Source organism: Pomacea canaliculata, linkage group LG13, assembly GCF_003073045.1.
Source record: "Pomacea canaliculata isolate SZHN2017 linkage group LG13, ASM307304v1, whole genome shotgun sequence".
Lineage (NCBI taxonomy): Eukaryota > Metazoa > Mollusca > Gastropoda > Architaenioglossa > Ampullariidae > Pomacea > Pomacea canaliculata.
The window spans coordinates 16,017,130-16,032,276 of NC_037602.1; the positions used below are offsets into that span (position 1 = coordinate 16,017,130).

The 15,147-nt window shown below is 42.3% G+C and overlaps 1 protein-coding gene across 3 annotated transcripts in view; it reads right to left on the bottom strand.

Annotated features, from left to right (window-relative positions):
- Window positions 1–15,147, bottom strand: part of LOC112554035 (hemicentin-1-like) — a 130,889-nt gene that overhangs the window by 12,702 nt on the left and 103,040 nt on the right. Inside the window, exons 3-5 of one of the 3 annotated variants that reach the window (XM_025221607.1) lie at window positions 3,568–3,701; window positions 723–939; window positions 177–209 (exon numbers count right to left, since the gene is read on the bottom strand). In XM_025221607.1, the coding sequence (XP_025077392.1) occupies window positions 177–209; window positions 723–939; window positions 3,568–3,701 (384 nt within the window). The remainder of the gene's footprint in view (window positions 1–176; window positions 210–722; window positions 940–3,567; window positions 3,702–15,147) is intronic. The other 2 variants (XM_025221608.1, XM_025221609.1) reach the window with 2 other exon arrangements.

The window sequence follows — 15,147 nt, forward strand, 5'->3', positions numbered from 1 at the left end:
TTAATAATTAGTAACATGTTTGTTTTTACAGTTAGTAACACTTGGAGAAATGAAGTTAAAGTTTGAGCCTGAAGCTACTCAAACAGACAGAGGAAGGTCTGAAACAGACTGAGAGAATTTAGTAAGTGTGAAAAATTAGAGGAAAAATTCAAAATATCAGATCACTGGAATCTTACACGTGTAGTCTGGATTGAACGGTGGCTTAGAATCTGAAACGAAAGAATTAAATGCCAGGGCTGCTTAAAAGTAACTTATGTGGTGTTATGCTTTTGAAATTCTCTTTTTTAAAGAATAAAGAGAAATTTATTTGAGTCTTGTATAGTAGAGAACGTTCATTTATATACATTTATATATTTCGGGCTTTAAGGGGGTAATGATGGTAAAGGCTACTAATATTGTAGCTCAGGCTACCACTCTGTTCACATTTTCAAACCATCATTATGCTTTTAACCTGTGGGACCTTAGTGCTAATAGTTAACAAACAAGCGAGCAAACAAAGAAAACTCTGTGAAACAAAGCGCTGCAGGCAAACTATCGAGACATGACTAATGTTTAACTCTGTTTCCCTTTCATTCTTGCCAGGCAACGAAGGCACGAAATGCCAGCCTGTTGCCAAAACATGGCAGCAAATCGCGAAGGTGGGACCGGAAACACGTAAAGGTTGGCCGTTGCCCATTTTCTGTCCGAGGCGCACTGCGCATGCGTGCCGCTGGCTACGTTACCTATGACCGTGAGCGTGACGTTGCGCGTGAAGTCCTCCTTGGTGGTGATCTGACACTCGTACGTGCCCGCGTGCTTGGCCTGCACGTCGTTGATGCGCAGGTTCCATTCCGCACTTTCGTGTTTTTCTGGCCGGTCCACGGCGTAGCTGGAGTCCGGGTCGTACACGTACTCGCCGATGGTGATGGGGTGGACCTGGTTGAACTTCTTCCACACCACCTGTGAGAACAAAGTCAGGCGCACATTTCACGAGCCAGAAGATATCGCAGGTGTTTGTGTGGGGGGGGGGAGTAGGAGAAAGTTGTGTTAAAGGTTTACTACAGAGCAAACGTTTCTTCAAAACTATAAATAATATTAAATATCGATGGTTAACCCGTAATTAATTAACCTCGTGAAAGCGAAACCTACAAATTGTGAGGCGACCTTTCTCAAGACACAAACCTAAAATATCATCGTGCAAATAAATTTAAAGTAAATAAACAAAGTAAAAGTTCAAAAACTGAGACTTGTGTTACGAGCTCAACCAATGGGAGAGCTGGAACCATAGGTTAATTAGGTGTATCAATGGACAGTTGTTTCTTCACACGTTTGATTTCTTTTTGTATATGGTGATATTTGTAGACGTGTCGCGCGAACGGGGTGTTATGTACCCGTGTTGAGGGAAATGGTGCTTTCTACTGATCTCAATCCAGCGATTAAAAATTCTGCACCTTACGAGACCTTTAATGCGAACAAAGGAGGGATTGAGTTCACCTGACTAAAATTTGTCACACTAGCTGTAGCAACATTCAGGTGTCCGTGTCGGCAGCCAGAAAAAATTAGCGATTTGATACTGGAGAAAGATTCTTGTTTTATAAACGTGCAAGCTGAATGATGGAGAATTTTTTTTAGAAACTGTGTTTGTAATTTTTTTAGAAAATGTGTTTGTAATGTTTGTAGACAACAAAGACGTGCATAAAAATGAAACAGATATTGTGTAAATAAAACAACCTATCCACAAAATGACGAACTAAAATAAAAGAGGAAAAAATACGACCAAAATATGAATGAATTACAGCTGTCTCTGACAACATGCGGCAGTGATATCAAATCAACATTAGGACCATTAGCTTGAAGGAACATGAAAACCAATAGCTGGGAGAAAAAAGAATAAGCAGGTTATTAAAGATATTTAGCCATCCTACACTGTCGGGAAGTAGCGATGAGATAATTTTTATTTCTTAGCGAGGTGCGCTGGCTCATGACCTTTTGCCCTCTGCGCGCGCGGCTGCTTCTGCGCAAGAGAGTGACAAACTTGAGCAGAGTTTGAGTTGGTTGAGGCCTCGTTTCAGATTGGTACATTAAAATCTGTGTCTAGTGCTGTTGTGCTATCGCATCCTTAAGTGCATGTAACGAATTAGTGATAATTAATAGTGCAAGACTGCGCCCTCGTTTTACGCTCGCACACATCAAACAAAGAAACAAAGAACTGTCATGGCGCTGTTTACTCAGCATCAGAGCATTTCTGTCAGTGTGTGGCAGCTTTACAACAGGGACGAAGCCAATATTTCAAACAGATTGCTGCTGTGTGAGAAAATAAGGACTTGTTTGAGAATCATCCGCACCTGACCTTTCATTAGCTGAGAGCAAAGCTCCAGTGCTGTCCACACAGATGTCACAGCGGTGCTCCTCGTGCAAACAAGTTTCGCGCGGTCTCGTGACAGCATCCCAGCATGCTCTTTGTCTAGCAACACCCTTCTAGCAAACACCCAGCTAGCAGTGATTTCTGATGGATGCTCGAGCTCAACAGCATTTAGAATAGCTGCGCCTTTACAAGTCAATCTACCCGTCAGATTCATCTGAAGGTCTCATTTCTTTACCCGCCCCATCTAGAGGATGTGTGTATATACCGATTCCTTTTCTTAAAACCAAGCTCTGAAGACACCGAGGCTTGGGTTCCTACAAGTCGTGCATAAAGAGATGTCAAGTCTTCTTCTCAGTCGTCTGGAGATTGTGTTTGTGCCAGTGTAGTCAATAGGGACATGGCTTGTATTCAAGTAGGTGGCGCGGTCATTCTCGACAACTCGCAAGTGTTCGAACTAGAAGTCTAAGTCCTGAGAGTTCACAAAAAGGTCGCAGAAGTAGTTGAAGTTGTCTGGCACACACACGCACACAAGTTAAACACTCGGTGGCTACTCGAGACAGCTTTGACCGCACCACCTCATCAGTCAGGCCAGTCTGGCCAGCGGTGGTCGAAGACTAGTCTCAAGACGGAGTGACAGTATGCCAAGTCCAAGCAGTTACTTTCGACTTTTCAGTCCTGCCGCAGAAAGCAGGGTTACAATAAGGAGTATTTATGTTATTGCTCAGTATTGGTCTTGGCCTGCACGCGGTGTATCTTCTGTCCAAAGCATGAATGGCTCGATCTGGAGTGACGAGGGTTCACACGCTTTGCTCTTTAGCCTTCGTGTCGAGTCTGTGCAATTATCAATTCAGGATACGCAGTTTACTGGCGTGGAAAAATACTGGAAGTGGAACATTTCTTCTTGAATCCTGATTAAGACACTAAAATAGACCGGGCTTGTATGTGGAAGACAACGGATAAAAGAGTGGCTATGTTTGCATCGGTAGGGCCAGGCACGTTTCGATAAACATCTTACGAAGCGCCTTTTCTATAAGACACCAGCCAGGCTCAATAGAAGCCAGGGCTACTTCCCAATCAAAGACTTGGAGAAAGATAGTTGCAAGCAATTGCCTTCAAATGTTATTCATAAAAATGTACAAATAGTCTTGAGTGATGTTAACACTTTTAATTAAACATCAAACAGAAAAGTTATGTAAGAAAAAGAGATGAAAAAGGGACATTACTTCACTGACCGATTTGGGACCCAGGTTGTGGACCGCGCAGGGCAGGAGGACGTCGGTCCCGCGGTAGGCGGTGATGTTGGTGGGTGTGTCCAAGAACGTGGGCAGCGTGTAGCGGAGTGGTCTGGCAGCTGACACTGCAACAAACAGATGGACAACCAAGATGAAGCTTGCTTGCACGTCTCTGATATGTTAGTCCTGTAACATTTTTCATTCATTTAATCTTCTTTTATTGTTTGTTTGTTTTTTTATTTCTTTTTTTTAATCCTTATTTCTTGCATTTGTTTGTCATTTTTGTCTTCGTTTCGTTTGGTTTTTTTTCTTTGTTTCTTCCTTTTATTCGTTTTTTTTTCTTACTTGCTATCTCGCCCTTATCTCTTGTGTCTCGAGTTTACTATCCATGATGTACATTCCTTGCATTGTTCCCACTATTTTGGGAGATCACTTCCATGTTATGTAGAGTGAGAGTGTGTGGTACCCGAACAGAGACACAGACACAGAGGAATCATGTCTCTCGTTAGATACATCAATCTCATCAGAGACGAAATGTCAATCATGTTACAGACATTACAGTTCAGGATGGTATATTACGCTTCTGAACATTACTAGTATATATCCTTAATATATTCTTTTTACCATATGTCTTTAAATCATAACAGCACTGAAGCAACACAGTTTTAAATAACCAGCACATTAAAATACAAAATGTATCTCCATATACTTGTTAATTAACAAATTACTATCCTTTGGCTGAGACAGAATATTGTTTTTTTATAACTGCTAAAATACGATGGTTAAGATGCCCCCTTCTCCCCAAACAACCAGCAGAAACAAACAACCTCCCCAAAAACACCCGTCCTCCCCAAACAAGATATTTTGTACAAATATTTACAAAAAAAGAATATTTTGTCTATAAAAGCTTGAGGACAATCGCCACCTCGTTTGGAATCATATCGTGGAACTCCTTTCATAACTCATGATTGGCGAGCTTTCGTTAAGATGAGGATGATACTCGGGGATGGACAGACGGGCGGAGCGGCTTTCCATAACAGTGTTTGCACGGGCAGCGACGGGATGTTTGAAATCTATTAGTGATGCCGAGCTCAGATATGCAAATCGCAAACGAAGGTCTGGGAAGCTATCAGTAAAATGAAAACTCTGTCAATATTTTCAGTGGCAAAGCGTGGACACGCCGGCGAGATGCAGTCGATGAGCAAGATGGCGGCGGGTGCGACTGGTGCCTGGAAGACCTGATGAAGAGGAGAGGATGTGGAGCGATGTGGGTCAACAATAAATGTGACCTCGTTTTTTTTGGAGGACAGAATTTTATTGGTCTCCCACATTTCCTGCGGGTCCTACAGTTGGATGTAGTTTTTATCATCTGATTTAATTAGGACAACACAGGCACACGTGTGTGGTGGCTCAAGAGTCACATTATCACTTAATCATTCAAAACAATTTTCCACAATTGCTGATTTTTCTGGGTGGGGTGAGAGTTCGGATATTAACAGTTCAACCCTTGAAAATGTGTGTTATGGAGAATAATATAACAACGCCCTGAGAGACAAAAGTGTAGACAAATATTTTAAAAAGGGAAAGTCCATTTAGTGCACAGAAAGAGCAATGATGTGCCATTATCAAGTCAGGAGCCACCCTCTAAATTAGGTAATAGAGGTTATTTGAGCGATCTCATCTGCGATAATTATCTTAACAATATTATAAATAAATAGAAAATATATTCAGTTTAAATGGTAGCGCGACTGTGTGTGAGAAAGAGAAAGAATGTCAGCAGCTTTTGGAGGGATTGTCTCTAGTCGCACCTCCACTTGACATCAATGAGAACCAATTGTTCGACATTATGGTGACAGGCACCTTGCACTGTAGAAGGAATCATCATTTAGCCCTATAATCAAAAAGACAATTATTGTGCCAAAGCTTCTTTCAAACCTCAGGCACATGCTCTAGAACTCGAATTCCAGCGTCTGCAGATGTCTTGAATTATTTATAAAAAGGAGAAATAATTGTTCATGGAAAAAATGGCTGATCCTCCTCTTTTACATCCTTGTTAAACATTTGCTATCTCTTATTGCAAATTATGTAGATTTAAGTAAGCAAAACAGCAGATTTGCAAGCTAAAAAATTCAAAAAGCGAAAATTGAAGATTAGTTCGATATTTTTATAACAATTTAAGTCTCATTTTTACATTAAAATACAGTCAGATTTAGCCATCTGGATCATTAGAATAAGGTTTATCTTGCAGAAGGAAAATGCCAGATATATTCGGTTTCGAGTTCAACATTATTGTCCTATTGGAGGTGATGTATGTTTTAAAGCTTGATATGTAAGAACTACCCGATAGAAGGTGAACAAAGGAGGGTATACTTATATAATGTCAAGGGGTCATGGGAAAAACTAGAAGAGTAAAGTGTTTGAGAGATGGAAACATCTTCAGCAGCTGACATGTAAGCAAGTAAGCACAGGCAACATCCTGGTGTGTTGCCATAGCTACCTGAATGGGAGGAATTTGAAGAACTCGTTACTTGAGAAATTTCTCTGTGTCACAGGGAGATCATACGCACTTGATTATTCCTGAAACAATTGGACATACCAACGAGAACATAAAACAATGAAAGTCAAGCAGACTTGTTTCGGATTGCAGGCAGATGTCAGGCAAGCACAATGGTGCCTTCACTCTGCATAGTATCATTGCCCTCGAACAGTTGTCTGATCTTGTCTGCAGATATTTTCTGGGGGTAAAACCAAAACCATTAGAACAAGGTTGGACCAGCAGTCTCACAACCTGAGGTTGGATATTTTGTACAGAATGCCTTTAATGGAGTTTGTGTATTTGGCCAGTCCCAGGCCAAGCTACACCTGTCCTCCGCTAGCCTCATTGGCATTGATGACATTGTCACCACAGTGTGCCACCCTTGTCTTCACGGCCTTGTCCCAATATACCTGTCTGAACTAGTGACAGTTTACCACCCGGGGTGGGCCTATGGTCTGCTTGTGTTGCCATTTTCTTTCATGCACGCATCAGACGGGAGAAAATCGTCAGGGGCTTCCTTTTCTTCTCAGGACTCACTAAAGGGACTCCCATTCTCTTCGAACTGTCTACGACCGGTCTAAAACCCACTCCCCTCTTATTTTTATAATAGTCATAGCAGGGTCTTTTCAATATGTTGTGTAAAATGTTTCCTAGGTGGACAGTAACAGATAAAAAGGCCAATCCAAATCGAGGCGACTTTCAACATCATTCAGTAATGAGCTGATCTTTATAGTGCTTGGAAGAAGACTTCATCGTTATTGAAAGTTGACAATCCAATAATTTTGTTGACGAACTGGAATTCTCTTTAAGGCCATGCCTGGAAATGTTAACCAAGCTCCATTCAGATGAAAATCTCACAGCCTTCGGATGCTGTGTGGAAATTATCAGAGAGGGCTTCTGCCCTGTGAAAACTCTTCTCCATACCCTGCAGTTTTTACCAGGAAAAAATCATTAATGTGATATCAAGACTTTCACGTTCCTTCTTCGCTTTTTGCAACTTTTTTCAATAACAACCACTTCCCTCCAACCCCCAGCCCCCAGCCCCCAAAAAACTAAATAAAGACCGCATCTTCCACATCACCTAATCTTCATTCCCATGTAGTTTTATTTTCCTTCTGCTACAAAAATATAAATGTAATTACAATAAATAACCGGATGATAAAAATAAAGAGATTTGGTGGATGAGTGAAAGAGCAGGTTTTAAACATGATTTCATCTTCAAATAGTTTAGAGGAGGCAGTTAAAGACAATATCTTGTCAAAGGCACGCGGGGGTGCGGTTTAGGTGGAGAGGGAGGGGAGCAAAAGGACTTTAACCATTGTGTACATCGGTGACCACGTCGACCAAAGACCTGCCGTCATCTACCGTTACACAGTGCAAACTGACGGACAGACTGGTCCTCCCATGCCACTACACAGCCACCGAAATCTTCTCTGTGTGCTCGTCAGATCACCATCCATCGTCTTTTTCTCTTTTACACTTTTTTTTCCCGAAATGGGGATGGGGTGGGGGTGGAACCACAAGCGTTGGCCCAAGACGACAGCGGCGCTGGAGGTGTTTCAACCCTGTAACCACCAAGATTAAACGAATCGATCTTCTACGCCCGCAGTGGGCTGAGAATTCGGGATGGCGGGGTGGAGATGAGGGGGGCAGGGGTGGCAGTGTGGAGGTTGTGGAGGGTTGGAGATAGTGGTGGTGAAGGGTGGGGTTGGGGGTTAGTTTCTTTTTCTTGGGCTTAACTCATGATGTCTTTCTCCGACTCTTCTCCACAGTCAGGCTGTCAAGCTGAACGCGGGTTAGCGCCAGATATCCGATTGGCAAGCAACCTGAGGAAGATGACGAAAGGGAGCTAACTCAGGGGAAAAGAAAGGGCCGCTACTCTTCTCTAAGCCCGGTTGATGGGCAGAACTACACCGTATTATATTATACTTAATTTGGAAATAAAAATCCGGAACTGGTACACGTATTATTAGTACTGCATCAGCAACTACTACATGCATTAACATCGTATCGGCAGCTGATATTCAATGTTAAAATCATATCCAGAAGTCCAAAACTATTGTATTGCTTTTGTGTCTGTGAATGAGTCAGTCATTCGGTCCCTAAATATGTCAGTCAGTATGTCAGTCGATATTTTCCATTATCCTACACATAGCTACACAAAATCCATTTGGGTCAACCTAAGATAGATATACATACGCGTGTAGGCACACATATCGACACCGTACACACGCACCAATGCTCGCACACTATGAATGTCCCGGTGTGACCCTGTATCCCAGGTTCTATCACGAGCAGCTACAATTGTCCTCTGAGCATCAATAGCCGCGCAAACATCAGCTGGCGACTAATTGAGACCAACAGATGTCGCTGCGTCGCAAGATTTACATAAAGACCACACCTGGACCTGGAAGTGTTGGTGTATGTAGGAACAATGCCACTCAAAAAACAGAAATAAACAGCGAAACAAAACCGGCTTGAATTACTATCTACGGCTTCGAATTGTACTTTTGTTTGTTTGCTTGGTTGATTGTATATTAAATGATAGGGGTAAGCTGCGTATCAAATTCTAAATGACTAGGGATCGAGACCCAAGCTTACAACTAACTATACACAGGCCTAGAAAGCGGATAAAACCAAGTTACATATGTTTATTGTGTGTTCTCAAGGTAACAGCCAATGAGAGAGCTGAGATCATCTGTAGACGCGTTCTTTACTATCTTCCTTGATTACTTCCTTCCCTCCGCCAACTTGATGCTTGGGGTCGACTGGGCTCGAGAATTGTTCACTCAGCTCATTTTTGGAGAAGTATTTACTTGCTAAAGACATTGCAGGAGGAACATGTCTCAATGATGACTACCATTGGTGAAGGTGGCTGGCAGGACCCTGTCAACCGATGCTCGAAGCCTCACGTGATTTGTTTTCCTGCGGAATTCAATTCCTCCTTGGCTTTAGAAACATTTTGAAAGCCGCTCTTATTTTCATTTGCTTTGAACTCAGCTTATCTATGTCTGGGGCGTCAACAAAGTTCTTTGTGACACAGCTGTCTAATGTGAACATATCTACACCATCGTATAAGAGGGCTGCTGATAAAAGATAGCAAATACGCTACGAACACTTCAAAATAAAATTAAATACAATCAGCTGCAAACAGAAGAGGGGAGAAAACGCAGTAGAAGCACATGCACACATGAGGGTCCAAAACTTTTATCCAAATCGAAGCATGACTACAACACAGAAACAAAATCAAGGAGAGCCGATCCCTAGCCTGTCAGGGGAAAGGACAGCACTCTCAGTTTACCCTGGAGGGTGAAAGGTTCAGATACAAGTTATCCGATAGCGCCCTCTGCGCTTTTTCTACTCATTTGGCTTGTGCTTCGTCTTCTCTTCCGCTTTCTTGCTGGTTTCCAAAAGCCATGGAAGGAGAATGTAGAGGCGGTTTTTCAAAAAAATAATTTAAATTAATTGCAAAGTCAGAAGCCTGCCAAAACACGTGTCGGAGTTACAGGAGTCATTTCTGAGGCGCCATGTTTTTGTGTCTTCATCCCACGTTGTGAGGCCAAACGTCTTTAAAGGTCTACTAGGGTGCAATATTTTTTTCTAATGACTTGGTTAGGGTTAGATGAAAGACAGATAATAATAAATTAAAATAAATAACTATGCCGGTAAGTAAAAAAATATATAGAAGAAACAGAGAGGAACCAGGAACAAACAGTAAGAATGGAGAATGTCATAAAGCTACAGAGGGGGACGAGCAGGCGGACTAGCCAATCACAACAACTGACAGCTATTCTACATGATTACATGCGCTTGGGCGTGGCTCATATTGTGAAAGTTTCAGCTGGTAAAGACCTGGCAATAAGGCGCATTCTTGTACAAACGTGACGTCACGAGTTTAACCTCAGTGCAATAGATGATAGAAGAAGGGTTAAGCGTGTATCTCGAGAACGAAAAGGGAGGGTGTTCAGCAAGATTTGAAAATATAGTCTCTTGTATTAAACATCCCCCAGTCATTCGAATACGAGAAATAAACTGCTTCCAACTAGACATTTAATGATGAGCTGCCTATGCCCATTTTTTGACCCATGTTCAGGACTGCAAAAGTCACGTGACTTGCACCACAAACAGCTGATCTTATTGTCTGCTCTGAACTTCATCCTCTTAAACTCGTCTTATACCGATTGACACTGTAATTCCTTCCTGAATAATCACAATCTCTATACGAGGTGTTCATCTATAATCTGGAAAAAAATCAGATGTGTTTTGTTTATATTATTCAGTTTCTGTGTGGATATTTGTAATATTTTTAGAAACAGCTGCTAAGGTGCAAAGTAAAAATAAAATTAAGTATGAGGATGTTGAGGAGCCAACAAGAGCATTTCCTCTTTTTTAGCTTTTATGATAGAGGAACAGATATTAATGTGTAATATTTTTATGCGATATCAAATGAAGATTACAAGCCATCAACCCCAAGTTCTTTTCTTAATGCATATTCTAAAATAATTCTTGGTGCCTCCACAGATCCCATGCGCATCCCCGTGGATAAAATAGTTCATACACATATTTATCATCAAATTATTTTTCTTTCTTCACTCTATCTCTAAGTTTCCGCTGCCCCCCTCTCTCTCTTGCACACACACACACATGCGCGCGTGCTTATCCTCGAACCCCAACATTTGCACGTGCACGCACACATGTACAGAGTATCCTCCCTTCCCCCCTCCAAGAAAACAATATTATCGCGTCTGTGGGTTGCTTCCCTTAGCTGTAGATGGCACTGAAAACCATTTCCAGCAGCCCTGCTCTCAATTAGTCTCAAATCGATTGGCTGACACCATCGAGGTGCCCGGATTCTGTTTACAGCAAATCGCTGCCCAGGAGTGGCACGAGGACCAAATGTGGTCCAAATGTGGTCCATGTGCTGCTGCTAGCGTCAGACATCAAACCGTGAAGATGTCCGACTGGAGGAGAACTTCTCTAACTTTCCTCTCTGGTCAGTCGGTGACTGACGCCGCAATCAAGATATGAATGATTGGACATGACCACCCAGAGAATCTGACTGCCACGAAAGGTCAGCGGCCGTCAGATACACGGTTCATGTTAAGCCTTTAATTATTTTTTTTAAATCTTAATTACTTTCTTATTTGTTGTATTTTTACTTAAAATTTTTCTAATCATATTATTTTCAGAAGCTAGGTCAACTTCAACACCAAGGGAAATAAAGGTGGTAAAGGAGACGGTCGGGTACCGCCTTCACCATGTCGTATCCTATACACAGTGAACCACTCATATTTTCTGCCTCTGCGACCACTAGGCTATGACACTGCTTATCTCTTACACACAGGAAGGGAGGATGAAAGAAAAAAAATGAGAGCTTGCTTTGGCATTCCCTCCCTTCGTGTATGCGCCACCTGTGAAACATTATCGCATTTTTTCCATCTGAACCTGTCGGCGGCTAATACAGCCACCCTCCTGTACTTTCGATACCTTGGAAACTATCTCCCTCTGCCACCTCCAGGGAAATTACTTCTGAGAGACGGAGAGATGGACAAGAAAGCGGATACTCGTGAAAGTTTGCTTAATATTCCATTATTGTGGTATGAACACACGGGAATATTGAAAACAATCGCTGTTTAATTGTTCACACATAATACCAAAGTTTAAGACCGTTTCTGATTGAGTAAATGTGGACGAATATGTTATCAACTTTGGTGGGGATCTTGGTAGTATTATAGTTACAGCTATTGCCAGTCACCACTGAAATAAAACGTTTCAGGTTCAGATCTCGTCTTCGAATGCTTACCTACCTTGGATATAGGCGATTTTTTCTGAGAAGTCTGGTTCCCACCTCAACGTGCAAAACCTAGGTTATTTTAATGTAATTATTACATTTACCTGTGATCGATTTAGTGACTGATTTTTTGATTCGATCCACTGGGTTGATTGCGAGGTTGTAAGTCTCCATGTTGGGGAGCTGAGCAGAAACTAGTTTAGAAAAAATTCAGTCCTACACCTACCCATTCCTGCTAAAAATGCTGCGTACGTCTCAACAGATGGACGTGGTGCCATTAATCCAATTCTCAAGACGGAATCAGTGACAGACAGACTCGGCGAGTCTCTTGACTGTGGCCGTGATGTCCTAGCTAGCCCTGTTTAACCATCAGGTCCTTGTGGCGGCTTGTCAGATGAACCCTTCTGACGCAATTATCTCCCCAGGGGCACGTCACTCTGGAGGACGGGGAGACCCTGTCTCCTCCTGTCGGCATGTCCACCAGTAAGAATTGAAATTCTCTCGCTCCACTATCGTGTCAACAGATAGAATCCAGTGTAGGCGTTGTAAGATCTTCGGTCTGGAAGAAAATGCCCAACATGAACGATGCGGGCTTGAGAGCGAGAGAAAGATGGAATAAAATGCTGACTGGAGGTCGTAGGTGAGGTACGGGGAAGACGGTGTCAGAGCTGATTCCAACAAAACAGTTATCAATTACTGGTTCCGTTTGTAATTCTGCATACTCATTCACAGGTCTTACTACAAGATTACCAACAAGTAAATTTGAACCAAAACAAAATAAAGTAAATGAAAGTAGCGGAAGTTACAGTTTGTTTTAATCGTCGCTGGAAAGAATATCCCATTACATATATCACACTAACATCTATGGACATTTTAGAGTTTGGCTCCTTGTAAGAAGGGAAACAACAGTTCTTTTGATACCTGTGAGAAGACGTTTAACAGAGACTCCATTCTGGACAGCGATAAATTTTCAGGAATTCCCACCTTATTGTAGTTCATTGTGAAATTTAAACGATTAAGACAGCTATTCACGGGTTCCCAGACACCTTTATCATTTAGGCAGTCTCTAAGCTTGTAATGAGAGAATGTTTGTATCTTTACTTGATGGAGCAGTGGCGGTCTTGTTTCCATGGACAAATGTCAAGTCTTTAGTTGGCAGAAACTCACGGAATACAAGCTTGGGGTGAAGTTCATGTCGGACCTTTATAGTGTTTACAGACCTGGAAACCCGTAATTGTGTGTCCTATGTACCTATACCCATGGCTGATTGACACTCCTATGTCCAGTTGTTACCCTATGTAACATAGTGTTGCACAATGGTGTCTAAAGGTTTACCGTCGGACAGGACTTTTAGTGGGTAACTTGAGTTGATATAAAATTCATCCTAGGGAGGTGGAGACAATAAAGCTGCTTCCTCAAATAAAGAGCATAATAAAGCTTCTGGGAGTAAAATACTACTAAAAATTGTTTTCCGGTAGGGAGGAGAGAATTTCCGAAAAAGAAAAAGAGATGTTAGAAGAAATTTGTATGATGTGGCGGAATCGCAATGGTCTTCGCGTCTTCTTGCGATCCATCATAAAGAGAAACAGGATCCTTCGCCGTGTGAGCTGTGGAGGAAGGGGAATAGGGGATGGGAGCTTATAATCCCTTCTTTCCCTCTCGAATGATGGTTGGGATGCTGGGTGGCTGGCGTCAAAGACTCCCCCCGACACCTCCCCCGCAGGAATATTACAGCCATAAAGGCTTAACGCCGCAGGGCAGACCCATCTTCGCTTGCCATCATTATCAAGAACCTGTAGCGGCTGATGCGTGTTTTCTCTCACACTGCCAAGTCTGTCATCTGCCTGCAATGATGAAAGACACTGGAGTAGCTTCCCTCTGAGGTTCTGGAAACTTTGCTCCGATTGTTTGTACCTGTTGCAGACATGTATGCGGTGCTGGGGAGGCGAGAGATCAAGACTGCCGATAGTCAAAGAAAGGTCACACCTGACAAGTCTTACTTTATAAGTCAGAAACTTTTTTTTTCTTGTTCGGGCGCCACGTCAGTTGAGGGAATTTCTGGGTTGAGGAAGAAGAGAAGATCATTATTAACTCACACAGCAATAAAACCGAGATTTAGAGATTACAAAAGTAGTGAAATATGTCAGTGGCGGCCCAAACTACATAGAGTCCAGGCAGCAGACATCTTTACATCATCAACCAACAGAGCGATGTGCTGATAGATGCAGATGTGTTCAAAATGGTGACTTTATGGATGAAAGAAACACTGCTGGAAAGGAAGGAATAGAATAAAAGAGTTTAATGATAGAAAGAGTGCGAACACTGGTGGCAGAATAATAACTGTTCTGGAGCAATAAAGTTGAAAGCGTTTGTGTGTAGTTATGCACAGAGAAAAGGGGAAGAGCCACAGAGGAATAGACGAAGAAGGAAGGCGTGAAAACAGAGTTAGGAGTGAACAAGGCAAAGAGAACAACCGGGCAGTATAGAGGGTAGCGAGAAAAAAATGAGACAAAATATAGACAGAGAAAGAAAAGAGAAAAAGAAAGAATGAAAAATAGAGAAAGAATGAATGACAAAATCAGAAAAGAAAGAAAGAGAGAAAGAATTGAAGTAAAATGGTTCACGTGCAGTGATGGACGTCAACATCAACATTTCATAGTCCATAGCAGCTTGAAGACTCCAGTCACACTTGACGAATAAAGCTCCCAGTGTCATTACATTCTGAGTTGTCATCCCTTGACAGACTAACGTGCCAACACGCAATCAGTTCAGCTTCTGATTGTCGACTCCACCCTGAGTTTAAAACTCGACAATCACCGAGTTTACAGTCGATATCCACTTGCACGGTAAACAACGATGAACGATTTCCCCCAGGCGTGATCACAGCTCCACAAACCCAAACTGTCGGAAATTTTCTTCACAAGCCAGGTCTCACGTGCTTGAGCACCGTGTCCATCACGCAACCCAGCCTTTGTTGCTCATTGAAACATCAACAGCAAGTAAACAAACAAGGGTCCAGAGTAAGCAAAAACCAAATATCAAGACTATGTCTAGCGATTTTCTCATTGAAATAAAAGGAGACGTCACGTGACCCCTGGCTGTCGATGCACCGAACGCACTGTTGTGTGTGTGGTTCTTGAGTTCCATGATCGCAAATATGAAGACTATGTCTCTGCTCTTCGTGGACGCCGCCCAAAGCGAGAAATAAAGTAAGGCGTTGTATATTAGGTTGCTACAATATCAG